We start from the raw sequence: 21,701 nt of genomic DNA on the forward strand, positions 1-21,701 counted from the left end.
AACCACCTGTATAAATATATAGAGAAACTTTTGGATTCCCTAGTTGTTTTTTTGGACATAATTTCTTACTTTTATTAGGTTTTGCATTTTTTATATATATATATATATATATTCTAAAAGACTACTTTTTGTCAAGGTTTATATATTTTTTTGTTAGACAATTATAAGGTTTTGCATTATGATAACAATCAAACAATAACATTTTGTTAGAAAGGAAACATATGGAAGGCATTTTTTGTTACTCAGTATTTGATTGATAATTAAACAATCTGACAAAATAAGGAATTGATATACAATAATTCAAAATACACATTTTGCTATTAGTTGGCATTTTATTCTTGGCAGTTTATCCTAAGTTGCTCTTTTGCAGTCTTACCAGTTTTTTTCGACCCAGCATGATATCCAAATCTACGGTGGCCCAGTAGTGCACAACACAACGAAATTTAAAAAGCAAACATAAGTTCACAGTACAACGAAATTAAGCCACAACACAACGGAAATGAGCCACAACACAACGGAAAATGTACAACACAATGGAAATAAGCCGCAACACATATAATCAGCAGCCTAATGGTGCACAGCTTATTAAGCAATCATGATTTATTTATTTAACATGCATACAAATCGGGTTGTTTCTGGAACTTTTTGCCTCATGTAGGCCTACACAAGTCATTTAGACATTTGCAACAGTTACATTTTTTTTACACAAAGTTTCATTATACGCGATCAATATGTTTTGTGAGTTCCTGACTCTGTTGTTTTCGCTTGCAAATTGCTGTTCAAAGGCTTGCAATGCTCTTGGCTTTATTTGTGCGCAATAAACGTGCCAAAAATGTAAGCGCGGAAAAATGGAAGTCAGAAGAATTTATTTTGCTTACATAAGCACAAAGCTGCAGTTTCACAATACATGCATTACACTTATGAATAACAGTAAAATGCAGCACATATTTTTTTCTTACACTTGAAAGGCGATTTACACCTTTACAAATCTTCTCTTGCACACGCAAATTTAATTCACGCTTGCAATCTTATGTACACTTTCACAAATCTTACCCTGCGCATGCGATTCTTTATGGCATCATATTACCTTCATATATGAGTTTCTTTCTTCTGCTGAACACAAAAGAAGATATTTGAAAGAATGTCAGTTACCAAGCAGTTGATCATGGACCCCATTGACTTCCATAGTATGGAGGGGAAAAAATACTTTGTAAGTCAACGGGGTCCATCAACTGTTCGGTTGCCGACATATTCTTCAAAATATATATTTTTTATGTTCAGCAGAAGACAGAAATTAATTCAGATTTGGAACAACTTGAGGGCAAGTGAATGATGACAGAATTTTCATTTTTGGTTGAACTGTCCCTTTAAGAGTTTTATTCTTGGCGTCAGGCGCGCGCATAGCAACCAACATGGCGACGGTGAAGCTTCACTGTAGCGAGGATAGATTAGCTGGCAGTTAGCAGCTAGCAAAACAGCTGTGACAGATGATAACTGTGAAAATAAGTGTATGGAGTATTTATGATATGTCTGTATTACCTCATGCGTTCATATGAACGTTTAACGTGATGATTTCCAGTGAAACACGACTATTTTGAGTATGAGACTCCAGCCAGAGTTTTTCATCATGGACACTAAACCAGGTAACGTTAACGGTAAATGATAATTAGCCTAGTAAAATATAATTATCTGGCCAAACACAGACGCTTATAAACTCTTTATTTATGTTTATAGCATGTCGTTTTAAGAGAAACGCACTAAAGAAGCACTATACAAAAAAAAGTTACCGTGGTTTTTACTGTAATGCCATGTGTTTGGAGATGATATTGCGTTAATACTATAGTGTTTTGGATGTACCATGGTAAAATCAAAGTAGCATGCCAATGCCATCTGAGACCATTTGATTTGTTGTTTTCTGATTGTGATTGTACTAGTAAACAATATAATGTTAGGGGTATAATGTATAAAGTAATAGCTCAAATGTTCATCTTTTAGGGTTCTGTTTTGGTTCATCTGGCAAACTGATGGATCAGTACATGATTAAAGACCACATGGTTTCACATTACAGAAAGCTGTATTCAGCCAAAGGTAAGTTTCTAATTCAAATACATGGTTTATAGGTTTTACATATTTATCATAAAGGCAATGGCTAGTGGAAAATGTTTAGTTTTTGGGGAGTTTTCCTTCATGCTTTATTCCTGTCTTCTTTTATATGCTTTATATACCACTTTCTTTGTTTTCTTTCAGCTGCTGTGGACTGTTCAGTGCCTAAAAGCTTGCATAGCAATGTCAAATGTAAGAGAAAGTCCCATATTACCAATCTACTTTTGAATAATAAAGTAAATAAATTATATATATATATATATATATATACACACACACACAAACACACACATACACACACACACACATATATATATATATATATATATATATATATATATATATATATATATATATATATATATATATATATATATATATATATATATTATTGCTGTCAAATCGATTAAAAAACATGTAAACCAGAACATAAAAGTAATTTTTTTTTGTATAAAATTGTATTTATATATATATTATGTGTGTGTATATACACACACTCACACACATAATAAATATAAATAAAATGTTATAAAAATAAAAATGTATGTTCTGGTTTACATGTTGTACATGTTTTTTAATCGATTTGACAGCAATAAATATATGTGTGTGTGTGTGTACAGACAAACACACACACACACACATATATTAGGGTTGTCAAATCAATTAATCGCATCTAACATGAAAGTTTGTGTTTATATAATATGTGTGTATATATATATATATATATATGTGTGTGTGTGTGTGTGTGTGTGTGTGTGGGTATATAATGTATTAAATAAAATATTTAATGTAATATATTAAATAAAGTATATTTAACATTTTGTTTAACCAGATATAATTACTATACTAGTTTCTTATTCATTAAATGTTTCTTTATAATTTTTTTCAATGATTTTTTACCTTTGTAGATGTTGATCAGAAGCGGCGTGAGCAGTTAAGGAAAGACACTCGAAGTCAGTCGAGAAGATCTGATTCCCAGAGGAGCACTAGGATAAACTCAAGAACCTCCTGTTCTTCTAAGAACGTAAGTTAGCGTCCTGTGCTTCATTATATCACGTTGCTTGGCAGAAACTGTGTTCACAGCTGTAGTTTCCTCTTTGTTTCCAGAGCAGACCGTCCGTTCAGGGTGGCGATAGTGCCTATCATTACCTGGACCAATCGCTGATGTCATCGCCCAGGATCAGCACCTCGTTTCATTCCAAACAAATTGTATATCCATCCCAAACATCTGGAACCCCTGCGAACCACTTCCGATCTGCGTCCGAGTTGAGTTCCCGAAGCCCAAACCCTGAGTGGCGGGACGCAGGCCCGTCCTGTGCCACGTCTGCCGGTCAGAGAGGGTTTAAAAGCTTTCAGGATCCCACACAGAAGACCTACAGCGGTGACGTCCTGCTGAAACACTCTCATCGCTTCACTCCGGAGAAGCCCTTCACTCCGAAAACGCTGAAATCACACCACCAGTCCACACTGGTACAGTATCGATACTACACTCCTCCACGGAGGAAAGTGGAAGAGGAGAAACCGGCCTCTGTTATTGGACAGGAGCCGCGCCACCGGAGGTGTGATCACTGACACTGAAAGAGCTGTTATGTGAGATTTAAAATGCCCATCTGACGGTATAACAGTGTTTGTTCTGTTGTCTGCAGCACACGGTCCAAACGAGGCTTTTCTCCACAGCTCCAGTCACTCCAGGCAAGTCTGAAGGAAACCTGTGGGACGTTTGGCAAAACATCATAATTTACTTAAATTACTTTCTGATTGACATTTATTGTTCATTTTGTACACAACTATCAACTATATCCATCCATCATCCATCCATCCATCCATCCATCCATCCATCATCTCACACACCTTTTCATCCATCCGTCCATCCATCCATCCATCCATCCATCCATCCATCCATCTCACACACCTTTTCATCCATCCGTCCATCCATCCATCCATCCATCCATCCATCCATCCATCCATCCATCCATCCATCCATCCATCTCACACACCTTTTCATCCATCCGTCCATCCATCCATCCATCCATCCATCCATCTCACACACTTTTTCATCCATCCATCCATCTCACACACCTTTTCATCCATCCGTCAATCCATCCATCCATCCATCCATCCATCCATCCATCCATCCATCCATCCATCCATCTCACACACTTTTTCATCCATCCATCCATCTCACACACCTTTTCATCCATCCGTCCGTCTCTTTTATTTAAGTTGGCATGGATAGTGATTGAAAAGCATCATCACAAATGTTCCCCCTTCAGTTTGTGTTTAAAAGCATCCCAGAATGCACCTGATGAAGTTTTTTGATGAATGTCCGGAGTGAGCTTAAATCTAAACAAAGAAAAGCTCAAATATAAAGCTTTTTTAGCTTATTTTTGTCCTTTTGCAGACATTTGCTCATGATCACGAGTGGTCGGATGAAGAATCATTTAGACATCATGGTAAGACGAACAGGTTTAAGGACAGTGATTTTCTTCTCTCATCTTCCAGGTAAAAGATTCTGTATATAACACAAATGCCACATGTTTTTATAATATATATATATGTATGTATGTGTATATATATGTGCAGTCGGCACACTTTTGCTACCAGAAAATGTAATGAGCTCACCAAAACAATATGAGACAGATAAAGTTAGTTATATGGCTTTTCGTTTGCATTTTTACACAATAATACCTAAAAGAAAAGTCTATTTTCTTTTGTTTCAGGGTTTCACCAGAAGGCATGAGATCCCCCATAATGAGAAAAGTGTCAGCAGAGTGAGTGTCACATATTAGACCGCTGAAATACATTAAATATTTCACTAATGTGGCATTTAAACAGCTATTATCCCACTTAATATTGTTATGCTCTTTGACAAAGTCTTGATTTTGTTTTTCGATATAATACAAGAATACATTTATAACAATCAATTGTATTTTCAGTTTATTCATGTTCCTGATTCACTCTGTGGACTTTCTGAACTTGTTCTTTTCGCCAGGGAGGAAGAATTGATGTACCTGGAGTTCATTGCAGACGTGACGAATGAGATCCTAACTCAAGGCCTTTACTCTGACAGGTGTGTGAGATCGTTTTAATGTGTGGAGGCAAATTGTATGGCTTTTTGTGTCACTTTATGGTTCTCATCAGTCTAACGCTCCTTTATAGGGTACTGAAGAGACTGTTTGAACGGCACATTGATATGAACAGACATCGATTAGATGAGGTGAGTATTTTGAATTTTACATTTATTTTACCTTTAGTCTGAAAATTCAGCTTTGATCACAGGAATAAATTACATTTGAACATATATTCACATAGAAACAGCTATTTTAAAATGTAATATTATTTCACAATATTACTGTTTTTTTCTGATCAAATAAATACAGCCATGGTAAGCAGAAAACTGAACAGCAGTGTGTATATTTATTTCTTTATATAATTTTTTTTTGCAAGCAACATACAAATCATAAACATTTCATTATATGACACTCAACACCAAGCAGTTTTTTTAACCAATCACCCGAGTTGTCGGTGTCACATGACCAGCCACTGAATTGTGTGACAGTCAATCACTGTTTGCGAATATGGAAGAAATGCATGAGAAGTGCCTTAAACGGAATCATACCTCTGTGACTTCTCTTATAAAACAAAATTGTTTTTCAGTGTAAACTCAATCCAAAAGGCATGTTTACGAGCAAACATGGTGAAGGTTATCCAATAGGCCGTCAATTCATTAAGATAAGCAACAAAAGCAGTTTATTCAGCGTAATGAAGCCTCTCCTCCATTGACATGCATTAAAAAAACGGAATCTGGTCGCCTTCTCTGCGCGTCACAGCATTGCGCTTTTTTATCGGGATAATCCCGGTTCGCGTGGCTACGTGGAAGCGATAAAATTCTGTATTATTAATTTTAAGGCCAGATAAGTAGTATGTTGAGTGTTGGTTTGTAGGGAAGGACTACACGCCTGTGCACATATATTCAAACGCACATACCTATAGACTGAACTCGTAATACGCTTGTGCACGCCATCTGCGTTCTCACTGGTTCGCGTTTTTAAAGTTTGCACAGAAAGAATTTAAGAGTTTCCTGTTAAAACGGTGTCGTGTTAGCGGCCCCTAAGTTAATAACTAGTGATCATTGCGACGGAAGTGAATCAATCAAACTAACTTTAGCTGGACAATAACTTTATTCTAGAGCTGCTGTAAAGCCAAATCACTTTACTTTAATTTCCTATTATCAATGTAAAGCTGCTTTGGAACAATCTACATTGTTAAAAGCGCTATATAAATGAAGATGACTTGACTTGATTTGACTTTTATTCTAACTTTAAAGGTGAAAAGGTTTGTTGATTTTTAGCGCCATCTAGTGGTGAGGTTGCGAATTGCAAGCAACAAAAGTTACGGTGGCCGACAGGAGATTTCGCAGAGAGTAGCCAGTTAAGCAATGAGGTTTCTTTACAAAGATAAATTAAGAAATTAGGTTTACTTTATTATTCAGCAAAACGATATGTTAAATTTGCGAATATTATTGTTACTTGTTCATCATTGTGTCAGTGTTTTTATTCGCTAGCTTCCTTGCACGAAGAACAACATAGTGACGAAACGCGTTTGTCTGTTTAGGGCCACCGTAGAAACATGTCGATGTAAGCGGACCCGCGGTGTGTGTAGATAGAAATGCTCATTCTAAGGTAATAAAAACATAACGGTTCAAGCCCACTGTCGCAAATTTGCAACAAACCCCTTCCATTCAGACTGCAGGCGAGATAGCGTGTGTTTTCCCCCAATGCCTGTTTGTGCACATTCGATACATACCTAGGAACATTTTGCACGCACTGGTTTCTCGTAGGAGCGGTCGGAGTGGAAACTACATCCGGGTCACCGAAGCTAATATTTTGGTTTGCAAAATCCGCATATCAAGGGCGCAAATGTGGAGAAATTTCCCAAAATGAGTTAAGTTGTGCTAAGATAAAAATATGTACTAGCTTATTGATTGCTTCTATAGCTATGTTATTCATATAGACTTCATGTGACGAATATTTTTTACGTACTTTGTAGAGATCTGTTTGTAGCAAATTTGCGACATTGGTCCATAACGGCTGGATTTAGCTAATGGCTACATATTATAATAATGCTATATTTAGATGGTTTCAGGCCAAATTTTTTTTTTTTTTACAAAAAATAGCATGTTAGGATATAACACTATAATAATATATAATGTATGCACTGGAGAAACAAGGCAAGAGTTAAATAGAGTGTAACATGGAATGTATTAAAACTACTGTCAATGTTAGGGAGTAGGAGAGTGTTTTGTTTCTTGCTGTTGTCAAGATTCATTAATTTGTCAATTAAAGTTTATAAGTTCTAACAACTTTGTGCCATGAATAAAATCTACATACCTGAGATGGGAAAATGTGTTTTATTAATTTTACCATTTTGTAAAAAACATTACCGTAAATGCCCGTTGTTGCAAATTTGCAACATACCAAAATTTCTATTTATTTGGTGTGCAAAAGTGAAATTGATAATCTCAACATTATTTACCATCTACTTAAAGGCAAAAACACACATAATTTTTTTTTATATATACAGCTATATAAATTCAGGCGTTAAGGGGTTAAGTAAGGTCTTTATACACCCCTGAAAACATATTTATGGATTAGATATTGCATTTCTGCCAACAGATCCTCCTAAATATTACACACTGCACCTTTAAAGCGGCTTTGATTAGAACTCCTTGGCGTCCCTTCCTTCCTCACACTCACAGTCGTCCATCTCTCTCCCAACAGAACAAAATGCGGCACCTTCTAGACAATCTGGAGAAGGACCTGCAAAGTCCTCCCGCCGCCTCCATCCCGTCTCTGGGCGCAGAAGAGGAACGCCTGCCTTCAGGTGATGTTGATTATCTTCTTCATAACGTGTTTATTAACGAGGGCCGAGGACAGACCGAGGACATCAGTCCTGCCACACCTGTAAACCACAGCCTGGACGAGGAGTTCCTGAGTGATGATGAACATCTCAGCTGTGCCGGTGGAAACCCCAGGAACGAAGTGTTCGAACAGGTCGATGAACTTGGGAAAATCATGGCGGAGTCGTTAAGTGTGTCAGAGACTCAACAGGAAGTGGTCGAACCAGAGCAAACGAGAGGCGCCATCAGTGATGATGAGTTCTAGTTCACTTTGTTCAGTGATTTACATTTGCAAAAGCACAATGCTTTTTTTCTTTGAGACACTGTAACTCTTTCTGTGGAATATCAGGTTTAACTCTTTTTTAATGTTATGAAAGGAAAAGGCAGTGTGTTTTCCAGGGATCGATTGTTATACTCGAAGCCATTACAGTATTTTCAGCATGTTATGTGCGGCATTCGGTACTTTCCTGAATCTTCCTGCTCATAATGTGGTTTATTGTTTGTGTAGTCGTTCAAAACTCATGCTGTGACTTTTACTTGAGTGTTTTAGTTTGTGAAGCGGCATTATTCATATTCAGTGATATACTTGATACAGCAGATTTTTATTGAAACTTTGAAAGATGTCCATCTTTATAGCTTTTGTATTTGTTACACACACACACACACACACACACACACACAAACAAACCAACACACACTCACTCTCTCTCACACACACACAAACCAACACACACACACACACACACACACACACACACACTCACTCTCTCTCTCACACACACACTCTCTCACTCTCTCTCTCTCACACACACACACTCTCTCTCTCTCTCACTCACACACACACAAACCAACACACACTCTCTCTCTCTCTGTCTCTCACTCACTCACACACACACTCACTCACTTTCTCTCTCTCTCTCTCTCTCTCTCTCACACACACACACACACACACACACACACACACACACACACACACACACACACACACACACACACACACACAACCATCAATAACTAGAGGTCAGTCTACATTTGTTTGAGTTTACAATGCACATAAACATTTTTTGCAGTATTCATATAGAATGCTTTAGTAAACATAATAAAGCTGAAGCTGTCTTTAAAGGTGACCACGAGTGGCTTAAACAGTTGTGCGTAGTTTAAATACTTGTTACACTGAAATACACAGTATAATTTACATTGTTAGCTGTTTTTTTTTTAGCACCTGTTGATTTAATTGTTTCCTGAGTGTTTTGCTTTTTTAACTACTGAGAAATGAAAAACCGTTACCATATGTATTTTTATATTTCAGATGACTTTTACAGACCAGACTACTGTATTTTTGTTGCATGGAATAGCTTATAGATAATTAAATGCTTTTGCAATCACTTTTGTGTTCATGTTTATTGTCCATGAGAATGAAATCACATAAGTGTTCTCTAACTTCAGTTAAATGCTCTCTAAAAGGTTTAACAGATAACACTGTTTTATCACAGACCCGCGAAAGATGATAAAGTCCTGTTGTTTATCACTACGAAACCTCCTTTCAGAAAGCACACACTGCAATTATTCACATGGCTTCACAGCAGCTGCTCTCATTCCACGCATTCCACGCACCTGACGTAACGCGCGCGCTGTATCGAGGCGCAGCACTATTGTTCAATTTATTAATCTTATCTCAATTTTCAATCAAATCTGACCGTATCTTGCTTCTCCCCCAAAAAAATCAAAAATTAATTTAAACCTGTTCCCCATCAAAAACAGTCCTCGTGGATGTGTTTAAACTGGGGGGAAAGCGTCCAGACTTCATGGGTGTGAGAGAAAATAGAGCCGCGGATGATTATGATCCCGGTCACCTTTCCTCTGGTATTCCTAGCGGATGTGACGCAGCAGCAGGAGTGTGACCCGAGGAACCTCAAACATGCGTCAATCCCGAAAAAATAAACCACCAAATATCGGATTATTATTTTAAACCGTAACTCATACCCCACAAACTATCCATGCTATAAATTAAGGATATAATAAATCAGATAATCCAGCAGGTAAGCGGCAAAGAGCCGTTCAAACTCTTCTTTTTCAGTTTTACTCAGAAGTGTTAGCAGTGTTAGCCAGCGCGCGCTCTTAAAGTCTTAATTTACGATTAAACTCAAGACGTCTCAATAAATCACATGTGTTTAGACGTTCAAAGGTGTGTTTGGAGACTTTGTCGTCTGATTTAATGAAGTGTAGAAGTCCAGTTTGGATGCGTGCGGTTTTGCGGTCACTTGTTGCTCCAAAAAAGTTAGTCAGACATTTTTGGTGTTTGTTTATGTTTCGTAAATGCTAAAAAACTCATCTATTTTAAATAATGACCGAAGGATTAAGAGCGTTGATGTAGTTTTATAAAGTAAAGTGCTTATTTTTGACAGATTTGGGGGTTTAAATGGCCTGGAAAAGCCTAAATCACGCTCTGTTAATGTTTTGTTTATGTTGTTATTTTCAGTGTCATTAATAGATGAACTACAGTATAGTGGAGGATTGTTATATTTCTATAAATGGGTCACTTTATTAATAACATAATTCGAAATATTATGATTGTATATTTGCATGATGGTGCATATGACTGATCGTTTCATATCTATATGATCGTTTCATAACTATTATTGTTGATATTGGAATGATTTCTGTATGACAGCTTGTGCACATGCCTCATGTTATCTGTGTAAATTTGATTCATGTCATGCTTATAAAACCGGTTTTAATAAATGCACTATGCCTTCAGCCAGGTTTTACTTAAAGAAACAGATTTTAAATCACACAAAACTGTCCCTAACATCAAACATATATGTATTATCAAGCCATTTTGTAAATGCATACACAACCACAGAAGTGTTGTTTACGTAACAAACGCTAATATTAGTATTAGTCCTATTACTAAGTGACAGATGAATGTGGGTTCAAGGAATACAATGTTTTCTCCTCCTTCGTAAAATTAGACAACTCTCTTTCTTTTGCCTCATGATTAGTTGCATTTGATTATTTTTTTGCATAGTTTTTTGCCTTTTATCTGAGAGCAGATAAACACTGCTATCACTCTAAGCGGTCATTGCTAATCTGTTTTGCTGTGGTTTGTCTTTATCCAGGGACTCATGTGTTTGTCTTGTGGAGTCCTGTATAATCCAGCACCTCTCCATGGATTAAGCGCGGAGAAAAGCTGAATCAGATCATTCTGCTCGAGGAAGGTCGCGGCACCGGTTCAACATGCCCCTTCCGTTCGGATTAAAACTCAAGAGAACCAGAAGATACACGGTGTCCAGCAAAAGCTGCCTGGTTACCCGCATACAGCTGCTCAACGGCGAGTATGTGGAGTTCACGCTTTCGGTGGAGAGCACGGGCCAGGAATGTCTCGAGGCAGTTGCGCAGAGACTCGAGTTACGCGAGGTAGGCTGGCCGTCCTCTGGCTACGAAGACATCGACTTGGTTTAATCTGGTCGAAATCACCTTAACACACCATGGGCGTGTGTTTATTTTAGCTCGCTGGTGCCGTCTGGAGTCTAGGCTATTCTAGGACTGCAACCAAAATGCTGTCAAACACCCTAAATGCATGCGTGCCAAGAATTCAGCCTGGACTAAGTGCACTTCGTTTGTATGCAGTCATTTGCTCTCGAGAAGTCTGAGTGTTTTCCCCCCGCAAAGTCAGATTATTATATCGCTATAGGTTTCGACATCTTTTCTAACATGTTTAGTAGCCTAAAGTTCACTAGTGCAGTGAGTTAATAAGTGGCTGCTATTTGTGTGCTTGCAGGAAAAATGCCTTATTAGATTTTAGAGGATTGAGATTAAAGCAGAATTAGAATTGAGACAAATTATCTTGTCCAGTTCAGCATCAAGATTGTATAAATACATAAGTTTAAAATGTTTATTTTAGGTTCTGCCGTTTCATTTCTGATTTGTTAACACTTTACAATAAGTGATTTTACAATTAATAATTTAACCTCATTAGTTAACATGAACTAGCAATGAAAAATACTTCTAAAGCATTCATTATTAATCTTTGTTAATGTTAATTTCAGCATTTACTAATACATAAAAATTAGGGATGCACCGATATAAACATTTGGGCTGATACCGATAATTCTTTATATTTGAAAGCCGATAACCGATATATTGGCGATTAAATCTAAATCCAAATTTGTGTATAATTTTTGAGAGCCTGATTATAAAAAACAGAAGTCTCAGCATTAAAAACCATGTCCTAAAACACACAATTATAATGTTCTCGTGATAATTGAATGTAGTCTATATGTCAGACTTGTCATATTTTCCTTTTTTGAAGTGATTCCAATCATATTTCAAGCAGGTCATGTTTGCATCTGAAGTGTCTCGGCCTTTAGCTTTGCCAAATAGTCGTCTTGCTCGAAGCTTAGAGAGTATTTCCAGTTTTTGAAGTCGAGCACGTGAATGTCCCGCCGGCCTGTTGTTTCTCATGAGTAAAAGAGCAATCAGTGAAATTCTGTTCATTCCCCAGATAACGTACTTCAGCCTCTGGTACTACAACAAACAAAACCAGCAGAGATGGATTGATTTGGAGAAGCCGCTGAAGAAACAGCTTGACAAGTACGGGCTGGAGCCCACCGTTTACTTTGGGGTGGTTTTCTACGTGTCGACTGTCACCCAGTTACAACAAGAGATAACCAGGTGAAGGACACGAACATGTCTGACAGTGATCACATCAGTGCTGTTAACGGCGCTTTTACTCACTTCTGGTTTCTGACGCAGATATCAGTATTATCTCCAGCTGAAGAAAGACGTTCTGGAGGGGAAGATCCCGTGCTCCATTGAGCAAGCCATCCATTTGGCCAGCTTGGCTGTGCAAGGTATTTTTTTCTGATGTCATGTTTGGCATTTCAGGGATTTAGTGAGATGTCAAGAGTTTATGCGGGTCTAATGCCCACCGGTTTCAGATGATTTAGTGATGGTGGACAAAGTGCACAACTTCCTTACTTGAGTGAAAGTACAGATACTACTGGTCAAATATTACTCCCTTACAAGTAAAAGTTGTAAAGACCTATTTTTTACTTAAGTAAAAGTACAGAAGTACTCGTTTTTAAAAGTACTTAAGTATCAAAAGTAAAAGGTAAGTGTCAATGCATTGTTTTATTATTGTTGCAATGTTGTATGTAATACTTGCCTCTGAATCGATGCCTGCCTTCTAGGGATGTTAACGATTAATCGACGATCGATTAATTGTCGATAATACATTTAATCGCTAAAACTTCGATAAGCAGGTTCATGCACGTGTGTGCAACTCAACCACAAAACATGTAAAGCGAACGCACCAGAGTTATGTTTGGGACCATTTTACACCTTCATCATGACTATAAGTTTGCGTGTGCATTCGCAGCCTTTTGTTTTGTGCAAATGTAAGTTGTAATATTGTGTTTATTATTTACGTAGGCCAATCCATATCTGATTTATCTCATATAGGATGCATTTGGTTAAGAATTAACGCTGTAGTGAAGCGTGATCAGCACGCGCAGCTCAAACGGCTGTGCACGACTAATAATGACTATGATTGGGATTGTCATATTATATAACATTATAAAGAGAACAATATTGTAATAAAACATTGTGAATTATTTGGGTTTAGTTACCGTGTTTCATCGCGTTGCTCCAGGAAGAGCGTACACACATAACAAGCAGGCTTCTGAGTGGTTGGTGACATGTTGTGTTAATCGTTATATTTGATTATTAAATAAGTCATTTAATTAAATGATCAATCACATCGAAACATTTTACAATCCTACTAGCCCTTTATTTATATTAAAAACGCACCTCATTCATTTGGTGAGGAACATAGCTGCATTTGCAGAGCCTGTCATGCTGTTGGCCATATGCCACTGCAGTGGACGCAAATGGCAGTATTAAGGCTAACGATTAATCGATCGTTAATTGAAACGACGATGGATTCTGGGAATTTGTGAAAATTGACATCCCTAGTTGCTTCTATTCAATTGGGCTTTAAAGGAGTAGCTCACTCAAAGATGAAACTCCTGTCATCAGTGAAAACACACAGTGATTCATCAAAAGTTTGGAACGATTGAGATTTATTCATGTTTTTGAGAGAAGTCTCGTCTCCAAGGCTGCGTTTATTTGATCAAAAATACCATAAACGTAGTATTACATTTTAAAATAACTGTTTTCTATGTGAATATATATAGTAAAATGTGATTTATTCCTGTGATCAAAGCTGAATTTTCAGCATCATTACTCCAGTCTTCAGAGTCACATGATCCTTCAGAAATCATTCTGATATGATGATTTGATGCTCAGTTATTATTGGTGCTCAATTATTATTTTTTAAGACTTTTTCTTTTCAGGATTCTTTAATGAATGAATAGAAGTTCAATGGACGGCATGTAATAGAAACATAAATGTCTTTACTCTCACTTTTGATCAATTTTAATATGTCCTTACTGAACTAAATTGACAATTTTTCTTCTATAAAAAAAATAATGGTAGTATATTACAATTTCCACAAAAATATGAAGTAGCGCGACTGTTTTCAACATTGATTATAATCATAAATGTTTCTTGAGCATCAAATCCTCATTAGAATGATTTCTGAAGGATCATGTGACACTGAAGACTGGAGTAATGATGCTGAAAATTCAGCTTTGATCCCAGAAATAAATAAAATTTGAACATATATTCATATAGAAAACAGCTATTTTAAATTGTAATAATATTTCACAGGTTTTAACTATTTTTGATCAATTAAATTCAGGCCTGGTAATGCAGAAGAGACTTCTTTCAAAAAAATCATCTTAAAGTCATATTTAGGTATTCGGTCCACTAAAAATCCTGTCTTTTTTTTTTATATAATGTGAAAGATGTTTTAAGACTCAATCATAACTTGATGTTGCAAGAGAACATTCCTAAGATAACGCTTGGCCAGTGTCTGGTTCACTGATCTAGATACTCCATCATGAAGGGATGGTTTTATATTTCTACAGGCTGTAAGTCTAGAAAATCAGAGCACCATTTATCAAGCCGCCCAGCTTTAGCATTCACCCAACACAAGAATCTCATTCGCTGATATAACTGACATCACTCGCTGTCACAACCAGATCAACAAATCATGTCCCGACTGTATTTGCGCTGTCAAACGGCCTTTGTCTTCACTTGATTTGTGTCATTTCGATGAGGCCAGGAGTTATTTTTGTGCACCAGCATTGCTGTGTAAGGAGGCTTCACGCGACGGTGATGCTTCGGATTGTCGGCATAGCTGTGAACATTTCTAGCGGGCTGATTAGACATGCTGTTAATGTTGAACTACTACTGTTGCAAAGGCTAAATCGATTCCTTTCATAACAAAACGTCTCTCAAGCTTTTCTAAATTTAGATGTGCTATTGCCCTGAATGTTGAAGATGATTTTGCAATATTGTGGGCTCACAGTCTTCATTAATAAGATCAAATAAAACTAGATAAAAAAAAAGTTCCTCGAGACAAACTTAAAGCTGGCTTGAGAAAGTTTGGACCATAAAGTTTAATGTTTAAATTAGTTTAAAAAGCTTAAGGCGAGACACTACAGGTGAATAGGGTAAGATTTTTAACTAGCAGATATCACCATGAAACTTTCCCAGTTGATTACCTACATTAAGATGAGAAAAAAATTTATTACAAGTTTTCTGTAATTTAATGTTTAAATATGCAAATTAGGCAATATCTAATTAAATATGCGCTAATTTGCATATATTTTAAAAAACGAAATCTGAGTATTGGATAAAGCCAGGTTAAAAATCATTTTTTCATTGTGTTCACATATTAGATGGGGAAAAAAATGACAGAGGGATTTATGGATATCTACTTTTGTTATCCTGTAAATCAGAATATACTGTCAATAGCCTTAAAAAAATGATTTTCGCCATGTTTTTTGGAATAAAATGTTATATAAATCAGGCTAGGAATAATATATTTACAAATCCCTCTGTAAATGTCTTCATAATATAACTAGGTACAAGACTGGAGAGTTTGGTGTATATCGGTGCTACTGAAGTGGACATTTCAGACTTGGAGTATGAGAGAAAAGTCATTTTGAGAAAACGGGCTTTAAAGATTTATCATCAGCCAATGAGATTGCGCATTCAGCCCATTTACTTTCACGATTGGTTGCTGATAAAAAGGAAATGACCATATTTGGATCCGACAGGATTGTACAGGGGAGAGAGAGCTTCCTAACAGTGCATGTGATGACAGGGTGACGGCAGTGATCGCGGAGCAGCGGGAGGATTAAGAACGTAAACTTTTGTTGAATTTATGAGAAATCTACAGACGCAAACAGACAAAGTGTAATAAAATAAAGACCTAAATGTGTATTTCGGACTTTTTTTCACCACAAGTCTGAAAGAAGACATGTTATTGAAGACAAATATCCAAAAATCTCAAAATTGACCAGTAAAAAAAAACGATGTTTTTGCCGGCCATGTCTCGCCTTAAAGTACTTTAAAGTTAAAAAGTTGCTAGGGTGTTTCTAGTGGGTTGCTAAGGTGTTCTGGGGGGTTGTTAGGTGGTAGCTGGGGTATTCTGGTTGGTTGCTAGGGTGTTCTGGGTGGTTGCTAGGTGGTTGCTAGGGTGTTGCTAGGTGGTTGGTATGGTGAACAAATTGCTAAATAAACTTCTGATTTAATTGGTGTTTTTGATAAGTCAAACATTTTTTATAAATCCTTAATTATAAGTATTAAACTCGTGCATCTTCAGATAATGGCTGTGTTATAATAGTATCATTGAGATACTATTATAGTTTTTATTAATGTATTTTGAATTAGTTTTAGTTTTTATCTTTTCCGATTTCATTTTAATTTGTGTTTTTTTTTTATATGTCTATATAGTTTTTAATCTTTATTTTTTATTTAACTTTTAATAATTTTAGTACAGCAAGGAAAACTAAATGAGAAATGTTGCTTTGGCAAAATAAATGTAACTTTAATAAAGGAATATTTTTATTTTATTTCAGTTAACGTTTATTTTATTTCGAAGTAACGAAAATGCCTTTAGTTTTAGTTAACTATAATAACCCTGGATAATGTACATTTAGTCAGCTGAAATATTAAAATTAATTTATTGATATTAAAGTATCAGTGTCATGTTTACATTATAGTTGGGGGGCTTTTTTTTAATCTAACACTAAACATAAGTTTGTCCATTGCTTCTAGCTGACCTGGGAGACTTCAATCGATATGACTCCCAGGACTTCCTTCAGAAAATTGTGCTGTTTCCAATGGTGAGTAATCACTGAACATTTCAGTCTCTTTTTCCCGCTTTAAAAACTGCAGGATATTTCATAAGCTTGTTCATTCTCTCTTCTTTTCCCAGCCGTTGATACAGGACGAGAGGGTTGTGGAGGAGGCCACTCAAAAAGTCGGCATGCTCTATCAAAACTACCGGTGAGAGGCTGTAGTCATCTGCCAAATGAGCTTGTTTCCCCATTTGGAAAAGACTGAGATAGTTCGCCACTGTTTAAAGCCCGGGACACAACAAACCACAAAACACACACAAAAAAAAAGCTGCACTTGAACACACCGGGAGAACTACAGGCATCTGTCAGCTAGCGTTCGTGTAAATGAGACAACTGTCTATTTCTGCAGATATATTCATCTATATTAGTCATTCAAAAAGGGAAACCGACACACACCATAAACAAAGCAGTGCGTGCTTACCATTTTGAATATCAATCCTGCTAAACACTTTCTTTATTCCACTCCGCTCGTGTTAATATTGAAATATTCGCCTAGGAACACTCAGGTAAGATGACGTAACGTTAGAACAGCGTCTATCGGTACCGGTTTGACTTCTTTGCTCGCTGTTTTGCTATTATTCTCGTTCACTAAAGCCCTATTCGGACGGGACTAGTGTCACATGGAGAGGAGGGGTAAAGTAATAATTACCAGAGCTTCTCTGTGATTTTAGTCCCGTCCGAATGTGCATCTCAGTGATCATGTCGGACAATGTCAGTAAAGATTACGGCGACTTCTACCATCAGTAAAACGGTCTGGAAAAATGACCTCAGGTAATGCGATATAGACCCGCTGTCAATATGTACGTAAATGTTTTGTTTGAAAGTAGTTTTCTGCGTTTTTTTCAAGTATGGAGACGCTTGAAAAAGCATCAGTTGCGTTCTAGACGCTGGAACGAGTCTGTGGCAAAACTCAAGTGTTTCACACACACCATCAGATCAGAGAGAAGATCGACAGCACTTGATAGAGGCACGAAACATCTTTTAGCGTTAGTGCCTATTACCAACACAATCTGAAGTTAATTAATACATCGTTCAACCGGACATAACTGTTTTACACACTGAGAAACACACTGAGAAAACCGAGTCGGCCGACCGTCGGCTTGGTGTGTCCCAGGCTTAAGGGAGGTTCAGTTAGGGGTCCTCATGATTATCAGATGTGTTCAGATGGTAGGCTACTTGTTAAAGGATTTCAAAGGCAGCTGTCAAATGCCTGACATGACTTATGACCAGTGCTTTGGACTCATAAATGCTCTTGGCTTTCCTGCAAAAGTTTTGTTACGAAAAGATCCTTCAGAGCAGATTTGCATGCGTTCGACACGTCAGGGCTGGGACGTGTATTGAAATATTTGCAAATATTGTCCTATTAAATAGCACTTTTTCAGGCAAATATTTCAATACACGTCGAAAATCTGCAAATCTGACAAAACTTTTTTTTTTTAAACTGCCATTGTTTTTATGCAGATATAAGCCAAATCAGCGTTCTGAATCATGATTATTTTATGCACTTTTTACTTGGCCGTTATGTTCCCTAAAGAGCAAGTCTTTAAACTAGATTCACAATCCTTCAAGAGCATTACAAAAGATGTTTTTAATTAGGTTTAATTTAGCTTTAATTTAATAAAATTACATTTTAATGAATCTCACATCATCATATGAGGAAATTTCCTATCCATATTTAAAGTCATCATTGTGTTAAATGAGGAAGGATCAAATAGACATTACAAAAAAGTAGCTTTAGAAAAAAATATTTTATTTGGTGCTTTGGTTCACAAAGTTTTAGGCTTTTAGGCCATGATTTGTTTGTTTTTTGGTATTGGTATTTAGATATGTTTACAGACCGTTTATTGCAGGTCAGTGGTGGCATGAATTAATTTACACTGCAATTACATCTGCATAAATAATGCCATGAGATTAAATGCGTATTAAAGGGATAACTCACTTTACTCGCCCTTGTGTCGTTTCAAACCTGTATAAGTTTCTTTCTTTTGTGGAACATAAAAGAAGATAGTTTGGGAAATGTCTCAGTATTGTTTTTGTTTTTTTCATACAATGGAAGTCAGTGTTAACCAAAACAGTTTGGTAACCAGCATTCTTCAAACGGCTGATTCATTTAGGAATGAAGTAAATAGCTCTCTTTATAAATAGACCATTGAGTCATTGGTTCACCCGATTCGTTCAAAGCGCGATTTCATTCAGAAATGAAAAACAGCTGTGAACTGTTATTAACCCTTTAGATCCTGAAGCTAAAATAGGTGTTTTTCCACATAATTAGATTTTTTTACTGTAAAATTCTAAAACTATGTACTATCTTCATGTGCGAGGTGTCATCTTTTTCAGAAAAAGATAAGCTTTCAACAAATTACAGTTATTGACCATTATTGTGTGTGTGGTGAGTTTATAAATAGAATTTAAATAGACAAAATGTACTGATTTTTATTTAGAAAAAAACTGAAAAAATCATGAACGAAAGAAACTAACACCTTAAAGTTGAAAAATGAACTATAATACATATATACAAGTCTTTTTTGTGACATTGTTGCACAGTTTTCATTTAGGACACTTGCATACACGCACAGATACAAATGCACGCACACATACACATCCACACACTACATGCTAAGATACGTGAAAGAGTGACGGCCATCCGCTTCCCAAGTTACATTAAAAATCATCCCAATCCCCTCTTCTGCTGTCTAACACTTCATTCGCCATGTATTTGTTCGTTTCTTTTATCATTTTATGCAATCCAACACACTCTAACCTGCCACGCTTCGTATCTCTCTGTTCAAATCCTTCCTTCCCGCGCTGCATGAAATTACCGTAATAAGCCGTATATTGCTGAAAAGCGCATGTTGTCTACTGTCAGGGGAAATTTGAATGGTTTTGATAGTGCAAACGGTTGAAGAGTCACGGTAAAATGAATACAGCTTGCTGGGATGTGTCAGCGACGTTAAAGGGTTAACTTATTTATTGAACTGTTCACATTTCACATTAGATACAAATCAGTATCACATTTTTGTACTTGTGGTATTTGGGACAAAAATGGCATGGCATGTCATGCAGCTGAAATATCTTTTACATAAGTCTATGTAAGCATTGCAGTCCTCTGACATTGTTTGTTGTGTAACGCACCATAAGAATGAGGAAGAGCCTGATAATAGCGATCAGATGACCACAACATTGTTGAATGTGATCTTTGTGTGTTGTTTCCCAGAGGTCTTTCTGCACCAGAGGCGGAGTTACTCTACATGCAGGAGGTGGAGAAGATGGAGGGGTACGGTGAAGAGAGTGTCCAAGCGAAGGTAAATCGGCAAAGGAGAGCCCATATTTGTTTTGTGCCAAACCGCGCACAGGAATATAAATCTGACTGTTTAGTTAGAAAATATTCAGTTTACCTCATAAAAGATTCCCTTGACACATTTTGCAATATGCAGTACTAATGCTGTCAAAACAACACATATAATAAAGGCTGATGAATAACAGTTGTGCACAAAATGAATGCATACAGTTCAACCCAAAATGATGTCATGTCTCATGTCATTCCAAACCCGTAACACCGTGTCCTAACCAGACGTGATGCGATTCCAGCGACAATGTCCACACTAGACACGACGCGACTGCGAAATGCGTCGAAATCAATCAAAACTCACAGCCAATCAGAGCAGCGTGTGGGCGGAGTCTCGCGGCACCAGAGAGTAATCTTGACGGCATTCGCAAGAAAATGGAGAAGTCGCTACATAATCAAATTCACAAATATAACACCATTTAAACATTATTAAAACACATAGGCTACTGAGTTACTAAAACAATCTTTGTCAAAGAATACACTTGTCTGTTCACAGTTTGAACATTCTTGTTTCCATTTGTTTAATTTCAAGATCTGAGGTGAATTATCCTTTGTTGCTTTTACAGCCACAAAGCTGGAGCGCTAAATGTTATAGGCCTTTATCTCATTTCCTGTTTTCGGAACGTTCGAAATCTCCAAGCAGTGTACTTGCACTTCCGGTGGTTGCTTAGTTACCTTTAGATGAAAAGTAGGTCAGTAAACTTAAATAAAATTGCGATATAGACCAGTGTCTGTCGATATTAAACCGCATAAAGACCATTTAAATAGGAATCATGCATGTTCTGCGTGTCTCTGTGAATGAATGGCACAGACGCGCTGTTTCATTTACCACACACACACACTGAGGCACGCATAACGCTCATGATGTTTTCAGCCTATATGAGGACATTAATGCACTGTATCAACACAGCTGCTCTGAGAGTCACTTCAGCAGCATTTTAGCTTCATTTGAGAAAAACTATCGTCATATCATAAAACACAGAGGTCTTCACGGCAACCCGTCAAAATAAAAGTTTGGTTTAACCTTTGAATAAAGTTGTGCTAAAATCATTACATTTTAAATAATTGGTTATAACAA

At 36.9% G+C, this 21,701-nt stretch overlaps 3 protein-coding genes across 4 annotated transcripts in view; all 3 read left to right on the plus strand.

The window, feature by feature from the left end:
- The window catches only part of LOC311280577 (zona pellucida sperm-binding protein 3-like), a 213,791-nt gene that overhangs the window by 155,667 nt on the left and 36,423 nt on the right, over positions 1 to 21,701 (plus strand). The window lies entirely within an intron of this gene.
- On the plus strand, positions 1,385 to 9,386 carry spata7 (spermatogenesis associated 7). Its single transcript, XM_084394040.1, has 11 exons — positions 1,385 to 1,643; positions 1,996 to 2,088; positions 2,248 to 2,295; positions 3,012 to 3,127; positions 3,211 to 3,662; positions 3,750 to 3,795; positions 4,505 to 4,605; positions 4,824 to 4,874; positions 5,096 to 5,173; positions 5,263 to 5,320; positions 7,884 to 9,386. Exons 1-11 carry the CDS (start codon positions 1,601 to 1,603, stop codon positions 8,265 to 8,267), a joined length of 1,470 nt encoding a protein of 489 aa, XP_084250166.1. The 5' UTR covers positions 1,385 to 1,600; the 3' UTR covers positions 8,268 to 9,386.
- ptpn21 (protein tyrosine phosphatase non-receptor type 21) overlaps positions 9,868 to 21,701 on the plus strand; it is a 39,449-nt gene continuing 27,615 nt past the window's right edge. For both annotated transcript variants that reach the window (XM_084393002.1, XM_084393003.1), the window contains exons 1-7: positions 9,868 to 10,041; positions 11,122 to 11,419; positions 12,507 to 12,676; positions 12,758 to 12,855; positions 17,195 to 17,262; positions 17,355 to 17,425; positions 20,492 to 20,579. In XM_084393002.1, coding sequence (XP_084249128.1) covers positions 11,240 to 11,419; positions 12,507 to 12,676; positions 12,758 to 12,855; positions 17,195 to 17,262; positions 17,355 to 17,425; positions 20,492 to 20,579 — 675 coding nt within the window. In that variant the 5' untranslated portion in view covers positions 9,868 to 10,041; positions 11,122 to 11,239. The remainder of the gene's footprint in view (positions 10,042 to 11,121; positions 11,420 to 12,506; positions 12,677 to 12,757; positions 12,856 to 17,194; positions 17,263 to 17,354; positions 17,426 to 20,491; positions 20,580 to 21,701) is intronic.

The sequence above is a fragment of the Rutilus rutilus genome, assembly GCF_951802725.1.
Source record: "Rutilus rutilus genome assembly, chromosome: 21".
NCBI lineage: Eukaryota > Metazoa > Chordata > Actinopteri > Cypriniformes > Leuciscidae > Rutilus > Rutilus rutilus.

Coding starts and splice junctions, on each gene's coding strand:
- spata7 (XM_084394040.1), top strand. CDS start 1,601: ATGAGACTCCAGCCAGAGTTTTTCATCATGGACACTAAACCAG. Junction 3,128..3,210: donor CCTCCTGTTCTTCTAAGAAC/GTAAGTTAGCGT, acceptor CTTTGTTTCCAG/AGCAGACCGTCCGTTCAGGG. Junction 4,875..5,095: donor ATGAGAAAAGTGTCAGCAGA/GTGAGTGTCACA, acceptor TCTTTTCGCCAG/GGAGGAAGAATTGATGTACC.